This window comes from Capricornis sumatraensis, chromosome 21 (genome assembly GCF_032405125.1).
Source record: "Capricornis sumatraensis isolate serow.1 chromosome 21, serow.2, whole genome shotgun sequence".
Taxonomy (NCBI): domain Eukaryota; kingdom Metazoa; phylum Chordata; class Mammalia; order Artiodactyla; family Bovidae; genus Capricornis; species Capricornis sumatraensis.
In genome coordinates this window covers 24,680,875-24,697,046 of record NC_091089.1, presented here as the reverse complement: position 1 = coordinate 24,697,046, position 16,172 = coordinate 24,680,875, and the positions used below count along the sequence as shown (strand labels likewise).

At 40.3% G+C, this 16,172-nt stretch overlaps 1 protein-coding gene across 3 annotated transcripts in view; it reads left to right on the top strand.

Moving 5' to 3' along the window:
* The window catches only part of MAPRE2 (microtubule associated protein RP/EB family member 2), a 188,512-nt gene that overhangs the window by 125,684 nt on the left and 46,656 nt on the right, over nucleotides 1-16,172 (top strand). For all 3 annotated transcript variants that reach the window (XM_068993538.1, XM_068993539.1, XM_068993537.1), the window contains one exon: nucleotides 15,311-15,456. In XM_068993538.1, the coding sequence (XP_068849639.1) occupies nucleotides 15,311-15,456 (146 nt within the window). The remainder of the gene's footprint in view (nucleotides 1-15,310; nucleotides 15,457-16,172) is intronic.

Genomic DNA, 16,172 nt, shown 5'->3' with positions numbered 1-16,172 from the left:
TACTCTTAAAAATCCATCTGTTGGCATAATGATTGCTGGCTTATTTCTTTTTCTGTAAAAGGAAGATGAAAATATCCTTTGACAGCTTCCTGAGTCGGAGAAGGGCATGGATGGAGAGCTTTTAGCATCCAGTATAAGTCACAGAAGCCTTCCCCATCTATGTCTGCAAGAGTTGAAGTCTTCCTGCTGGTTCCAACTCCTTTTCCTCTTCAAGGAGTCAGTTTGAAAGCTATCTGTCATTGAGACTTCGTTTAAAATATGAATTAAAAGTTTCAGACATAACTCCAAGCAAAAGGAAGAAGCAGGAAGCTCACTTGAGGACCCTGAGAATTCCAGGGAGCAAACTCAGTTGAAACCAAGTTTCTCAATTCCAGATCTCTGTTTGTGAATCTGTGACTCAGGGCAGGTGAAGTAGACAGTGTCCTAAGTTCACTTCACAGAGTTAAATAAGACCGTGTAACTGAAGCTATGAAGCTGCTGCTCATGCCAGGAATGCAAAAGATGCCTATGAAAACAGCACGGGGCTACTACCAATTTCAGCACATTTTTGTTGGATTAGAAAAATGCAGTTGAAATTGGGAGCTTTAAATTCCTTTAAAATGTTCACGTTTCAAAGCTTTGTGTCATAGTTGCCATTAAAGTCTTCAAGCCTTGTGTTTATGTAGGTAGCGTGGTTTCTGCTGATGTGATGGAAATCTGTAACCCTGTGTTTTGAAGCCTCACTTTGCTCATTAGGAAGCCCTGATTTCCCAAAGGGATTACTGCCTCCAGCATGAGGTTTGGGCTTTGGTAACCGATGCAGTTCTGCGGTGAGATCAGTTCAAGGAAAGATGGGCTGAAAGCGAAAACAGAGCGGGAATGATTTCATGATTATTGTGTAAAAACAGTATTCTAATGGGAGAGATACTTAATAGTCAGCTGCAGAAGATGACAGAAAATATGATTATGTTGCTGAGTGTATCGATATCAAGAGCTCAGGGAAGGGTACCTGGATGGGAAGGACATGAGTGGGTGCTCCTGGGAGCATCCTGCAGATGCAGCTACATAATCCTGTCTCCTATAGCAACCGAGCAAAAGATGGCGATGGCTACAAGCAGGCACGCTGGCAAAAGTCTTAGTCATATGATGAAACACACTGTTGTCTCCTAATTAGCAGAAATAGCAAGTGTCCCTTAAAAGACACATTGGTGATGGACTGCGAATTAGAGAATCATCTGATTTTAGGGCTTAGAGATCTGTCCAGACCAGACATTTTACAGCTAGGAATACTGTTGACTTCGAAGGGTGTGATGACATGTCACAGTCCATTCAAGATGATCGAGGCCAGTAGTCTGGATTTCTATCCTTCCCACCCCCTCCTCTGTCTTCACTGATAGTAATTTGAGAAAATAAGCTTTTTTAAAACGTTGTATGATTTCTGTAATTAAAGGTGTATTTGCACAGATGTGTCCATTAAATAGGTGTCATTTTTTTTGCTTCTGACCCTTCATCAGTACCAAGTAAGATTGTGGAAAGTGATAATTGAATACCTCAATGTCATAGACTTTTCTATAGAAGGGTTCCCTGGCCTGGGATAAAATCATATGGGCAATTTGAGTAGCTGTTCATGGCCAAACCAAATATAGCTTGATGTCTTCTCCACAGATTGTGTCCCATTTCTGGGAAAGTACTGTGAAATCTTGACAGCAGTAATGTATTATTTTTTTTCAAAGACTATAGCAATTTATTTATTTTAATTTTTGTTGGAGAATAGTTGACTTACAATGTTGTGTTACAGGTGTGCAGAAAAGTGAACAGTAATATATTATTAGGAGAGGATATGCTTTACATATATATACACACATACATATATATACACGCTATATATGTAAAATAAAGTTATTAGGAGTATGTATACTAAAATATAAAATCACGACTTTGGGGCAGATTAATGAGCTCTCTGTCCAGCCCAATCCTCCAAGATTACGAGGAGCAAACAGCTGACTCCCCTCCTATCAGACTGAAAGGTTCATATGTTCTCTTTCCTTTGTGACTCCTTATAAAATTATAATCTAGCAAGTTTTCTAAGCTCTCTTTGAACCTTTAAATTTTATGAATCTTAGAAGCAGCATAGAGAAGGAGGAAAAAAAAAACCACACTTTTGAATTCCTCTTGTGTTACTTTTGTTAGCAGAAGGACTTTCTGAGCCTGTTCCCAAATCTATAAAATAGGGTGATGATAATTTAAAATACTTACCTCCATGGGATTCAGAAGGTTTCGAATGGATAGGAAAGCTTTACAGATTTTACACAAATGTAGGTGTTTTCCTTTCGTCTATTTCTTGGCATAATACAACCCATAAACTTAGTGAGTAATATTTCCTTTCTCTTTTGTTATCTGCAATTTTCCTTTAAAAAAAAAGTCAGTTTATTCTGATATTCTGCTGGGGTCCTGGGATGGGATCTGGTAAAAATGAGATCATTTGTCTTCTCATGCTCTTCATGATTTCATAGACTTAAATCATACATCCTCAAGTCTTTTGAGGCTGAATATTCATTGTTGAGTTCTGCCTTCATACCGTGCCCCAGCTCTTCATTTTGAATTCCTGTCCTCCAATTTTTCAGCTCCATTATGTCACTTTTGATATATTGCAACTGAAATTATCCTCAGGGCTATAGGGGCAGGCATAGCATGGCACTGTACAAAGGCAGAATATTTTCCTTTTTTCTGCTTATTTCCTGATTATTTCCAGAGTCTCATTGACCTTCATAAAACTGCAGTAGCACCTTGAGCCAATGGGCTTAGAGCATAGCCCATCATAATTAATGTCTTGGTAAGCACAACATCCTACAATTTGTATTGCTTTTACCTTGGTGTGATAGCCAGTATTTAGCCTTTTAAAGCTTGTTTTTCACTTTTCTGAAGACTGATTTCCAGAGTAGCTCTTGTCTTGGTTAGGTTTTTTATTGTCTTTAATGTATTTACCCTATCAATTCTTAAAAAAACAGATAGCAACTCTTTCAGTAATGCCTCTTACCTGGGACTTTGGTGACATTAGAATTTTATTGTTTACCAGCCCTTGTTGTGGTTTAGCTGCCACAACCCATAAAGCTTCATTCATTAACCAGGTGTTTATTGACGCTCACACTGTGCAAGTTACCGCATTAAAGCCTTGGATACAGAGGGGACCCAGCCAGATTAATGTGCAGAATCTCTTGAAACCTGCATCCCACAAGCCAACATATGAGTTAACCATAAAATACCAGACCTAAAACTGAATGAGGTAGTCGAGTAACTCAGGGGTCACTTCAGATGGTGTGGTCAGGGACGGCCTCTGAGGAGGTGACCTCTAAGCCTTGCTATGAGTAGAAGGAACGTGGCATACCAAGGAAGCCAGTGTGAAAGGAGCTTCCGGGGAGTGGTAGACCGAGGCCTGGGCACCGGGCACTGTGGGTCAGGGAAGGAGTTTGGGTTTTGTAATGGTTTCACAGGAACCACTGGTGTATCAACAAAGGGCGGTACATGAGTCAGGCAACCTTGGCATAATTTGATAAAAGTGGGATCTGTGTAAAATGTAGGCCACATTATTGTGGGATGAATGAAATGACCTCCAAATCTCTACACCTGTCAGTGAAGTGAGCAATATCCTAAATTGTGGCTGGCTAGACTTCTTGCCTGGAGAATCCCAGGGATGGGGGAGCCTGGTGGGCTGCCGTCTGTGGGGTCACACAGAGTTGGACATGACTGAAGCGACTTAACAGCAACAGCAGCAGCCTTTTAGGACAATGGGAGTGATTTTCAAGTTAGTTGAATTTTCAAGTTAGTTGGTACCTGTTTTGTCTAATTAAGGAACAAAATACACACTTTTAAGATGGAGGTACTGGTCACCAGAGCCCAATACTAGTCAGAGGTTGAGCTGGATGAAGAAAAAAAGGTGACTGTTAGACTCAGTAACAGAGACGCTATTGATAACCTTGGTAACCTCTATAGTAAGATTGGAAGACAATTGAATTGGTTTGAGTGGTAGAGTAAACATTGAAAATAAAGACAATTTTGTCAAGTTTTGCTGTGTATAGGAGGAAATAAATGGCAGAGTAGTAAGACTGGGACTTCCCTCGTGGCTCAGTGGTAAAGAATCTGCCTGCAATGCAGGAGACACGGGTTTGATCCCTGGGTGGGGAAGATCCCATGGAGGTGGAAATGGCAATACACTTCAGTATTCTTGCCTGGGAAATACCATGGACAGAGGGGCTTGGCAAGCTGCAGTTCATGGGATCGCAAAAGAGGTGGACGCAGCTTAGGGACTAAACAACAAACTAACAGATTATGTGGAGTTAAGGAGGTTTTTAAAATCTTATTTTGTCAAAATCATATGACACCAGAGCATGTTTGCACACGTTAAGAATAGTTAGGGGACTTTGCTGGCGCTCTGGTGGTTAGGACTTCACCTTCCAGTGAAGGAGATGTGAATTCAATCCCTGCTTGGAGAGCTAAGAGCCCAGGTGCCTCCCAGCCAAAAAATCAGCACATACAATGGAAGCAATATTGTAACAAATTCAATAAAGACAGAGCTCAGTTGGTAAAGAATCTGCCTGCAATGCAGGAGACCCGGGTTCGACTCCTGGGTCAGGAAGATGCACTGGAGAAGGGAATGGCAACCTACTCTAGTATTCTTGCCTGGAGAATCCCATGGAGGGAGGAGCCTGGTAGGCTATACAGTCCATAGGGTCAGAAGAGTTGGACATGACTTTAAAATGGTCCACATTAAAAAAAAAAAAACCAAGGCTGTATGGAGAGAAATTGACATTGCAGGAGAGTGAGGAAAGTTGCAGTAGTGACATCCATGAGAAGGTGAGGGGAGATGGGATCCAGAGCACGGATGGAGGGGTGACCTTTGATGGGAATCAGAACATGACAGCCTTGTTTAAGCTATGCCTGAGTGTGGTTTCCTGCCCTACCAGAACCACTGCTGATCTTCTTAGTAGCAACAGTTACTGTCAAAGCATCCTTTTCATGATGTCTCTTTTAAGCACTAGAGATTTGAGGAATGGAAGTTGAAAATATCCAAATGGACATACCCAGAGGCAGTAGCAACAATTCTTTAGGAACATTTTCAAAGTCAGTAAGATATTTTTAAAAAAATTTCAGGGCCTCCTTTGACTCTAGAAAATGACATACAATGTTATACCTAAATGATCATAGAACATTACTTGAACTTACTGCAAATGCTAATGTAATCCACCCTTTAATTCATTGTTTATTGAAGAAATTAGTCAGCTTCTTTGCTGTTCACATGAAATGAGTAGGGAAGGTGTGAAAAGCCCAGGACGTAGCTGTAGCTGATGTGCAGTAAGGATTCTAACCAGATCTTTTTTTTTTTTTTTAACTTTAGTGCTCAAGCTTTTAGACCCTCAGAAATGTGGACAGTTTCCCATAGTTTAAGTTATTTCTTTAAACTTAAAAGAACCATAAGAAAAGAAGACAAAACCACACAAAAAATGTTGTACACAATCTCTTTTAAGAGTTTGTGAATCTAAGCCAGCAGTGTAATGAAAACTTTGTGAACACCACCAAGTAGGACTTAGTTCAGGGAATGCAAAGATGATTCAACATTAGGAAATCAATGATGATGATTGAAGAAATTTAATGTTAATCAAAAGAGGAAAACATTTTTGTTATCTCCATGGTAGTTGAAAAGGTAGTTGGTATATATTCTTTGTATACTTTATGTATATATATACATATACATGGCACAACAAATGCATTATATTATGCATTGATTTCTCCCGATAAAACCACAGAGAACTAACTGAAAATTTATTAGAACTCATGAACAATAACTATAGCAATAAAAGTAAATGTTTAAAATCAGTAATTTTCAATCTAGATAAAATGGACAAATAACCTAAAAAGACATAAACTACTAAAACTTAAAAAATAGAAATTGTGAATAGCCCTGTGTAACATGAGATTGCATTTGCAATTAAAAAAGAAACAATTTCCACAAATAAAAACCCAGACCCAAATAACTTAACATTGAATTCTACCAACATTTAAAGAAAATCTAACACCACTCCTCTAAAAACTCTTCCAAAAAATAAAAGAGAGGGGATGCTTTACAGTTTGTTCTCTGAGATCAGTATCGCCCTGATGCCAAAACCAAAAAAAAAGATATCACACAAAAACATAGATCAGTATCTCTTACAAATATAGACACAAAAATCCTCAACAAATACTAACAGAATAAATCCAGCAACATACAAAAAGGATTATATACTAGGATCAAATGGGGTTAATGCAAAGTTGTCTTAACATATGAAAAGCAATGTTGTACCAGTATTAATAAAGGACAAAAGCCGCATGATAGTCTCAGTGAATATTAAAAAAGGAATTTGACAAAATTTAATACCCTTTCAAGCCACTAAAACTAGGAATAGAAAGGAACTTTTCAATCTGATAATATCATCTATGAAAAACCCATGGTTATTATCATATTTGGGCTTCCCAGGTGGTGCTCGTGGTTAAGAACCTGCCTGCCAATGCAGGAGACACAAGAGATGCAAGTTCAATCCCTGGGTCGGGAAGATTCCCTGGAGGAGGGCATGGCAACCCACTCCAGTATTCTTGCCTGGAATATCCCATAGGCAGGGGAGCCTGGCAGGCTGCAGCCCATACGGTTGCGAAGATTATCCTACTTAGAATGAGTAACTAGATGCTTCCCCACACACACAAAGACCAAGAATAAGACAGGAGGTCCACTCTTAGCACTTTTATCCAACATTTTTCTAGAGCTTCCAGCCAGGCCAGTTGGGAAAGAAAAAGAAATGAGGTATTCAGTTTGGAAAGAAAGAAGTAGAACTAGAGTGATGATCTTGTATGCAGAAAATCCTAAGGAACCAACAAAAAACTATTAAAACTAATAAGCAGGACTGAAGGATACAAGATCAGTATCCCCAAATCAACCTTATTAGTGTTATCTGAAAATAAAATTAAGAGTACAGTTCCATGTAAAATAGCATTAAAGAGAATATAATAGGAAGAAACTTAATGAAGAATTGTAATACACACACTAAAAACTTTGAAGCATCATTGGAGGAACTTAAGTGGAAAGACATCTCCTGTTTGTGGATTGGAAAACCTAATGTTGTTAAGATGGCATTGCTCCCCAAATTAATGTTTAGATTCAGTTAAGTCCCTGTCAAAATCTCAACTACCTTTTTTTTACAGGAATTGAGCTGATTCTAAGATTAATAGGCAAACTCATGGAACCCAGAATAGCTGAAGGAATCTTGAAAAGGAAAAACAAAGTTTGAAGACTTCTACTTTTGATTTGAAAACTGATTACAAACCTGTAGTAATCAGGACAGCGTCACTGGCCCAAGGATAGGTATATAGATGGAATAGAATCGAAAGCTCAGGAATAAACCGTATATATATCATTAATTGATTTCAACAAGAGTGCCAAGATAATTAAATGGTGCTGGGACAGCTGAATGGTCATGTGCAAAATAATGATGTTTGGATCCAAACTGCACAGCGTATAGAAGAAATAATTGAAAATGCATCATTGACCTAAATGTATGAACTAAAACTAAACAACTTTTAGAAGAAAAGTAAGTGAAATCATTAGCATTTGGATTAAGCGATGGTTTCTTAGATATGACAGAAACCAAGTCATTACCAAAAGAAACAGTGGATGAATTGTGCTTCATCAAAGTTAAAAAGATTCTGTGCTTCGAAGGATATCATCAAGAAAAAGACTTGACGGTTCAGTGACGGTTCAGTGACTAAGACTATGCACTCCCAATGCAGGGGCCCCAGGTTCGATCCCTGATCAGGGATCTAGATCCCACATGCCGCAACTAAAGATTCTCCATACCACGACTAAAGATCCTGCATGTTACAACGAGGATGGAAGATCCCACTGGATCCTGTGTGCCACAACTAAGACCTGGTGCAGCCTAAATAAATAAATATTTTTAAAAGAAGAAAAAGACAATCCACAGGAAAAAATATTTGCAAAGCAAATATCTGATAAAAGACTTGTTTCTGAAATGTAGAAAAAAACTCTTAAATTCACCAATAAGAAGACATTTAACCTCATTTAAAAATGAGCGAGGGATTGGCATTGGAGAAGGAAATGGCAACCTACTCCAGTATTCTTGCATGGAAAATTCCATGGGCAGAGGAGTCCAGTGGGCTGCAGTCTCACAGAGACCCATGGGGTCTCAAAGAGTTGGACATGACTGAGCATCTAACCCCACCCCCTGCAAAGGATTTGCATAAGCATTTCTCCAAAGAAGATATACAGATAGTGAAAAAGCATTTGGAAGAGATGTTTAATGTCATTTGTCTTTAAGGAAATCAAAAATTTACATGCATTAGAATGGCTGGAATCAAAAAGACAGTAAATGTTGCTGAAGATCTGGAGAACCTGGAACCCTCATACATTGCTGGTGGGACTGTAAAATGGAGCACCTGCTTTGGAAAACAGTCTGGCTGTCCCTCAAAATGTTAAACACAAAGGTGCCATTTTCCTCTCGTAGGTATATCTCAGGAGAATTGAAAACTTATGTTCATGCAAAATCTTGTACATGAGTGTTTGTAGCAGCCTTGCTCATAATAACACCAGAGTGAAAGCAACTCAAATGTTGATCAGCTGATGATTGAATCAATAAAATATGTTGTATTCATACAGTGGAGTATTATTCAGCCATAAAAAAAGAACATGACATTCTGACACATGCCACAACCTGGATGAACCTGGGAAAGATTTTGCTGAGTGAGTGAAACCAGATGCAAAGGCCACATACTTGGTGATTCCATTCATATGAAATGTCTGGAGTAAGCAAGTCCATAGCAACCGATAACTGATTTAGTGCCTAATTACCATGGCCTTGGGGGAGGAGAGAGTCAGGAGTCTCAGCTAACATGACTGGGGTTTTTTTGGCGGGTGAAAATCTTGAAAATCTTCTGGAATTAGAAAGCGGTGATAGAGGCATGATTCTGTAACTATATTAAAAACCTCTGGATTATAAACTTTAGAAGATTGAACTTCATGGTATATGAATTACATTTCAGTAAAGCTCTGCCATTACATAGTAAATGACTACGTTTAAAAGAAAGTCTATTTTCTTCATGCTGTGAATGACAAATTCAAAATTATTATAGAAAGAATAAATGCACAACAGAATTTGAGAAGTTTTTGAGGAAAGGGAGAGGAGAAATTATGCTGCATGTCGTGATACATGCGATTGTTGTTGCTTAGTCACCAAGTCATGTCTGACTCTCTTGTGACCCCACGGACTGTAACCCCCGGCTCTGTCCATGGGATTTCCCAGACAAGAATCCTGAGAATTTCCTTCTCCAGGGGATCTTCCCGACCCAAGGATCAAACTCAGGTCTCCTGCATTGGCAGGCAGATTGGCAAGACTCTTTACCACTGAGCCACCAGGAAGAGTGTGCAACTATCACAGGGACAGGACCTCCCCCCCCCCCACAAAAAAAAAAAAAAACCTAAGAAGAGACATTAAGAGCATGTATTAGAAAAGTCATAGAGAGTAAAAACAGTTATTCCTTGGTGGGAAGAGTATAGATTATTTATGAAATGATGGTGTTCAGCACCTCCCTAGCTTTATCAATCAGCATTTGGGGTTGGAACATAGCAGAAAATAATTGTGGCAAGTTGAAGCAGAGACAGATTTACAGAAAAGATACTGGGCAGCTCAGAGTCATTGGGGAAGCATGCTCAGAAGATGACAGCCAGCAAAAGATGCTAAGAAACTAGAAAGAGAGCCTCGTTCAAGCCACTGGCTTGGGACGGTCAGGATGATGCTGAGCTGCTCCAGCTTCTGCTAGATCCCACCGTGGCCATCATGACCAAATTCTAATGGTCCCTGCATGTTTACACTCACTCCCTCAGGATTTGGAAACCCAGGCAAGAGCATCCAAAGACAGAGCCTAAGTCACAGGCTGGGTGTGGGGAAAGGACTGTCCGCCCACCTTCGGTGCTGTGGTGGGAGGCAGGGCCCTGTTGCATCAAGTCAGATGGGAAGGTGTCCAATTGCTGGGGAGCCAAAAATGCCGTTTTCACTAACATTTGGAATAACTAAAATTAGAACCATCCTTTACATCATAGACCGAAATAAATTCCACATGGATTCAGAATGTAAATGTAAAAGTTGAGACCATAAAAGTACTTAAAGAAAATACACATGCTTATTTATGTAATATTGGCTTGGGAAAGTTGCTAAGCATGATATAAAAATCAGAAGGCCATTAAAAATGTCAGTAGAGAATATTTAATGATCCGGATAGGGAATCACAGTCTGTTAAATTAAAAAAAAAAAAAAAATAGAATGGCTTGTGCCAGAATATTAACAGTGGTTTTCTCTGGATGATGAGATGGAGATGATTTTTCGTTCCTTGCTTCACACACTGTATGCAAGGTTTTCTTTTTTTCCTCAAACGTTGCTATTACTTTTCAAATTTGGAAAATGAGTGATTTGCTTGGTAGGTTTGTAAGAATGCATAGATACTGGTGTCTCCATAAGTAAACTTTATGCTAAACACTACAGAAGTGAATATAACTCTTTAAATGGCAGGTAATGAGACACTTGTGTTTAGACATCCCCTTTTCTATAAAAATTATGTTGAGTGGCTATTGGTATTGGCTCCATCTGGCGGCACGTCAAAAGGAAGACCCGGATAATGGATGACAGCTGTAAGAACACCCCCCGGGGTCCTGATGCTTATTTCCTCCAGTGTATTTTGTTTTGGTTTGTTTTATGTTGTCTTGTTTTTAAGAGAATCCATCTGCTTGACTACAAAATCCCAGTTTTGTACTCAGGGTATTGGCGTCTAAAGGAGGCATCGCAGATATAAAGATTCTGGAGGTGATAACTTATTGTGGCCTTTATTTTATCACCTTATCAGTTCAGCTCAGTCGCTCAGTCATGTCCGACTCTTCGCGACCCCATGAACTAGGCCTCCCTGTCCATCACCAACTCCCGGATTTTATCCAAACTCATGTCCATTGAATCGGTGATGCCATCCAACCATCTCATCCTCTGTCGTCCCCTTCTCCTCCTGCCCTCAATCTTTCCCAGCATCAGAATCTTTTCAAATGAGTCAGCTCTTCACATGAGGTAGCCAAAGTATTGGAGTTTCAGCTTCAATATCAGTCCTTCCAATGAATATTCAGGACTGATCTCCCTCAGGATGGACTGGTTGGATCTCCTTGTAGTCCATGGGACTCTTAAGAGTCTTCTCCAACAACCACAGTTCAAGAGCATCAATTCTTCAGTGCTCAGCCTTCTTTATAGTCCAACTTTCACATCCATACATGACCACTGGAAAAACCATAGCCTTGACTAGACAGACCTTTGTTGGCAAAGTAATGTCTCTGCTTTTTAATATGCTGTCTAGGTTGGTCATAACTTTCCTTACCAAGGAGTAAGCATCTTTTAATTTCATGGCTGAAGTCACCATCTGCAGTGATTTTGGAGCCCCCAAAAATAAAGTCAGCCACTGTTTCCACCGTTTCCCCATCTATTTGCCATGAAGTGATGGGACCGGATGCCATGATCTTAGTTTTCTGAATGTTGGGCTTTAAGTCAACTTTTTCACTCTCCTTTTTCACTTTCATCAAGAGGCTTTTTAGTTCCTCTTTACTTTCTGCCATAAGAGTGGTGTCATCTGCCTATCTGAGTTAATTGGTTTTTCTCCTGGCAATCTTGATTCCAGCTTGTGCTTCATCCAGCCCAGCATTTCTACTCTACGTATAAGTTAAATAAGCAGAATGACAATATACAGCCTTGACGTACTCCTTTTCCTATTTGGAACTAGTCTGTTCCATGTCCAGTTCTAATTGTTGCTTCCTGACCTGTATACAGGTTTCTCAAGAGGCACGTCAGGTGGTCTGCTATTCACATCTCTTTCAGAATTTTCCACAGTTTATTGTGATCCACACAGTCAAAGGCTTTGGCATAGTCAATAAAGCAGAAATAGATGTTTTTCTGGAACTCCCTTGCTTTTTCCATGATCTAGCAGATGTTGGCAATTTGATCTGCCTTTTCTAAAACCATCTTGAACATCTGGAAGTTCATGGTTCATGTATTGCTGAAGCCTGGCTTGCAGAATTCTGAGCATTACTTTACTAGTGTGTGAGATTAGTGCAATTGTCCGGTAGTTTGAGCATTCTTTGGTGTTGCCTTTCTTTGGGATTGGAATGAAAACTGACCTCTTCCAGTCCTGTGGCCACTGCTGAGTTTTCCAAATTTGCTGACATATTGAGTGCAGCACTTTCACAGCATCATCTTTTAGGGTTTGAAATAGCTCAACTGGAATGCCATCACCTCCACTAGCTTTGTTCCTAGATGCTTCCTAAGGCCCATTTGACTTCACATTCCAGGATGTCTGGCTCTAGGTGAGTGATCACACCATTGTGATTATCTTGGTCGTGAAGATCTTTTTTGTACAGTTCCTCTGTGTATTCTTGCCACCTCTTCTTAATATCTTCTGCTTCTGTTAGGTCACACCATTTCTGTCCTTTTTTGAGCCCATCTTTGCATGAACTGTTCCCTTGGTATCTCTGATTTTCTTGAGGAGATCTCTAGTCTTTCCCATTCTGTTGTTTTCCTCTGTTTCTTTGCATTGATCGCTGAGGAAGGCTTTCTTATCTGTCCTTGCTATTCTTTGGAACTCTGCATTCAGATGCTTATATCTTTCCTTTTCTCCTTTGTTTTTCACTTCTCTTCTTTTCACAGCTATTTGTAAGGCCTCCTCAGACAGCCATTTTCTTTTTTGCATTTCTTTTTCTTGGGGATGGTCTTTCTCCCTGTCTCCTGTATAATGTCATGAGCCTCCATCCATAGTTCATCAGGCACTGTATCTATCAGATCTAGTCCCTTAAATCTATTTCTCAGGTCCACTGTATAATCATAAGGGATTTGATTTAGGTCATACCTGATTGGTCTAGTGGTTTTCCCCACTTTCTTCAATTTAAGTCTGATTTTGGCAATAAGGAGTTTATGATCTGAGCCACAGTCAGCTCCCGGTCTTGTTTTTGCTGATGTAGAGAGCTTCTCCATCTTTGACTGCAAAGAATATAATCAATCTGATTTTGGTGTTGATCATCTGGTGATGTCCATGTGTAGAGTCTTCTCTTGTGTTGTTGGAAGAGGGTGTTTGCTGGGACCAGTACGTTCTGGCAAAACTCTATTAGCCTTTACCCTGCCTCATTCTGTACTCCAAGGCCAAATCTGCCTGTTACTCCAGGTGTTTCTTGACTTCCTACTTTTGCATTCCAGTCCCCTATAATGAAAAGGATATCTTTTTTGGGTGTTAGTTCTAAAAGGTCTTGTAGGTTTTCATAGAACCATTCAACGTTCTTCAGCATTACTGGTCAGGGCATAGACTTGGATTACTGTGATATTGAATGGTTTGCCTTGGAAACGAACAGAGATCATTCTGTCGTTTTTGAGACTGCATCCAAGTACTGCATTTTGGACTCTTTTGTTGACTATGATGGCTACTCTGTAAGGCTTCCCTGGTGGCTCAGAGGTTAAAGTGTCTGCCTCCAATGAGGGAGACCTGGGTTCAATCCCTGGGTCAGGAAGATCCCCTGGAGAAGGAGATGGTAACCCACTCCAGTATTCTTGCTTGGAGAATCCCATGGATGGAGAAGCCTGGTAGGCTACAGTCCATGGGGTCGCAAAGAGTTGGACACGACTGAGCAACTTCACTTTCACTATTCTCTAAGGGATTAGTGCCCACAAGAGTAGATATAATGGTCATCTTAGTTCACTGATTCCTAGAATGTCGATGTTCACTCTTGCCATCTGTTTGACCACTTCCAATTTGCCTTGATTCACTTTATAGTCTTACCTACAAATAATGGGCTGCCTCACCGTTTTGCATTTAGCAGCCCCTACTTCCTTGATAGGGCTTCCCTGGTGGCTCAGACAGTAAAGAATCTGCCTGCAATGCAGGAGACCCAGGTTCGATCCCTGGATTGGGAAGATCCCCGGGAGAAGAGAGTGGCAACCCACTCCAGTATCTGGCCTGGAAAATCCCATGGACAGAGGAGCTTGGTGGGCTAGTCCTTGGGACCACAAAGACCTGGACACAACTAAGCGACTAGCATTTTCTGCTTCCCTCTTTTCTTAGATTCCTATCTCAGTAAAGGATGCTCAGCCTCCATTTGACGTAAGAGACCACGTAGTCTCTTCCTAGGTAAGGGAGAGTTTCTCAAACAGAATGAAAGGCTTCTTACAAAACCGTGATACCAGTGGATGGAGGGGAGCCCTTTATGTTCAAAAAGGCATATTACTGGCATATTATAGAAACAGATGGAGAGATCTGGAGAAGTGCAGAAGCAAAGAGAACTCATAAATGGCCATTTATTCCCATTCTCACCACTCAATTTCTTTTCCTTTTTGTAAAAGAAAGATAATCTTTGTGACTTGGAAATGCCTTTAGCCTTTACTGTCAAGAAGATATGAATTAGTATGTGTGATCTTTCTGCAATTTTCTAGTTGAAATTGTCATGATCTAAGAGTTCTTCATGAAAATGTACATACAGATGTATATGAAAGACTTCCTAATGAACCTATTTTCTGTGACTATTTCCTCAAGGGACTTATCAGACATGTCTGTTATTTTCATTTCTCAGTCATAAACAGCATGACTCTGAATTTCTGCAAGTTTCAGAGTCCCCATGTCTCCATCCTTCACGTTAATATAAGAATCCCATTGCTCTGGACTGGAATTAAATCGGTACACAACTATTTTCGGTATTAGATCGCTTAGTTAAACAGTTTCACCTCAGCCATTTTGCAGGGTGGATATAAAACAGCTTGGGCGTCGTATACATATTCTTTTTCTGAGCTCCATATTTCCTGTAGTTTGCTCATGTAGACATTTTTGGCTGTTTTTCTCTTATATATGTTAATGATTTGGAGCTGGTAGCAGCTCGATGGAAGGAAAAATATGCTCCTTTTTTTCATGAGAGAAGTGAAGAAGAGTCGTTCTCACCCTGATTTCCTTACATGTTAAAGAATGAAGCTCTGTTCATTGTTCATGGAATCCGGTGATGCTGTCGTGAAGAGCGTCTGTACCACAGTGGTTAGGGGTGAGGCGGTGGAGGAGCTGCATCCAGACTCACCCCTGCCCTCCAGCACCCAGCCCTGGTGGACCAGGAGGTGTGGGTGCAGGGAGGAGAGGAGCACACAGCAGGAGGGCTGAGGACGTGGGGCTCCCTCCTGCCCAGCACCGCTCAGTCACACGTGGTACCTTCAGACTCAACCTGTCTGTCCTTGTCTCTTTCCAGGAGCAGCCTACTGCCAGTTCATGGACATGCTCTTCCCAGGCTGCATTAGTTTGAAGAAAGTAAAATTTCAGGCGAAGTTGGAGCATGAATACATTCACAATTTTAAGCTTCTGCAAGCATCATTCAAGCGAATGAATGTTGATAAGGTAGGAGACAGATTTGTACCTCCATAAAAGGCATCGTCTTTGGTTAACCTTCTTTTTGTGCAAAAATCCAAAAACATTTCAAGGGGCTATATCTTGATATCAGTAGGCTGAGTTCTGTATGTACAGCATAAAGCACAACCCTCACTTCTCATACCTGGTTGAGGTTTTTATCTAAGGAGATTCCTAAACTTGTAGCCATTCAACTAAAAACTCTAACAGAAATCGTGAATGCCAAAATGTTGTTATTCTGCATTAGCAATGCAGGTGAGAAATTTTCCTGTTTGCCAGGTGCCACTGTGGCTCTTCGTATGTTTTGTTTCTTTGAAGAAATCACGAAATCCCATAGAAATGGCATGGCTTTTAATCTTGACTTGAGCAAGTTATTTAAATTCTTTGAGTATACCCATCTGTAAAATGGGATTGGAACCCCGGTCCCTGTGGTTATGAAGTTAAAGTGAGGGACTGCCCATCCCAAGTGTCCCGTGTATGTACTCAGATTCTCACTCATTGTCCATAAAATGTTCTCTTACCCCCTTTGAACTTTAAAGTTTTGTCCTGGTGTGATACAAATGAAGTTAGGCTGGAGTCCTTTTTCCTCCCATAAGGACTATTGCTGAAGCCCATTCAGTTCATATACGTATTAAATTCATAGTCTTTATTTAGGATATAGCTCTTGGAGGGAATAAGTTAGAAATGAATTTTAAATAAGGAAAAAA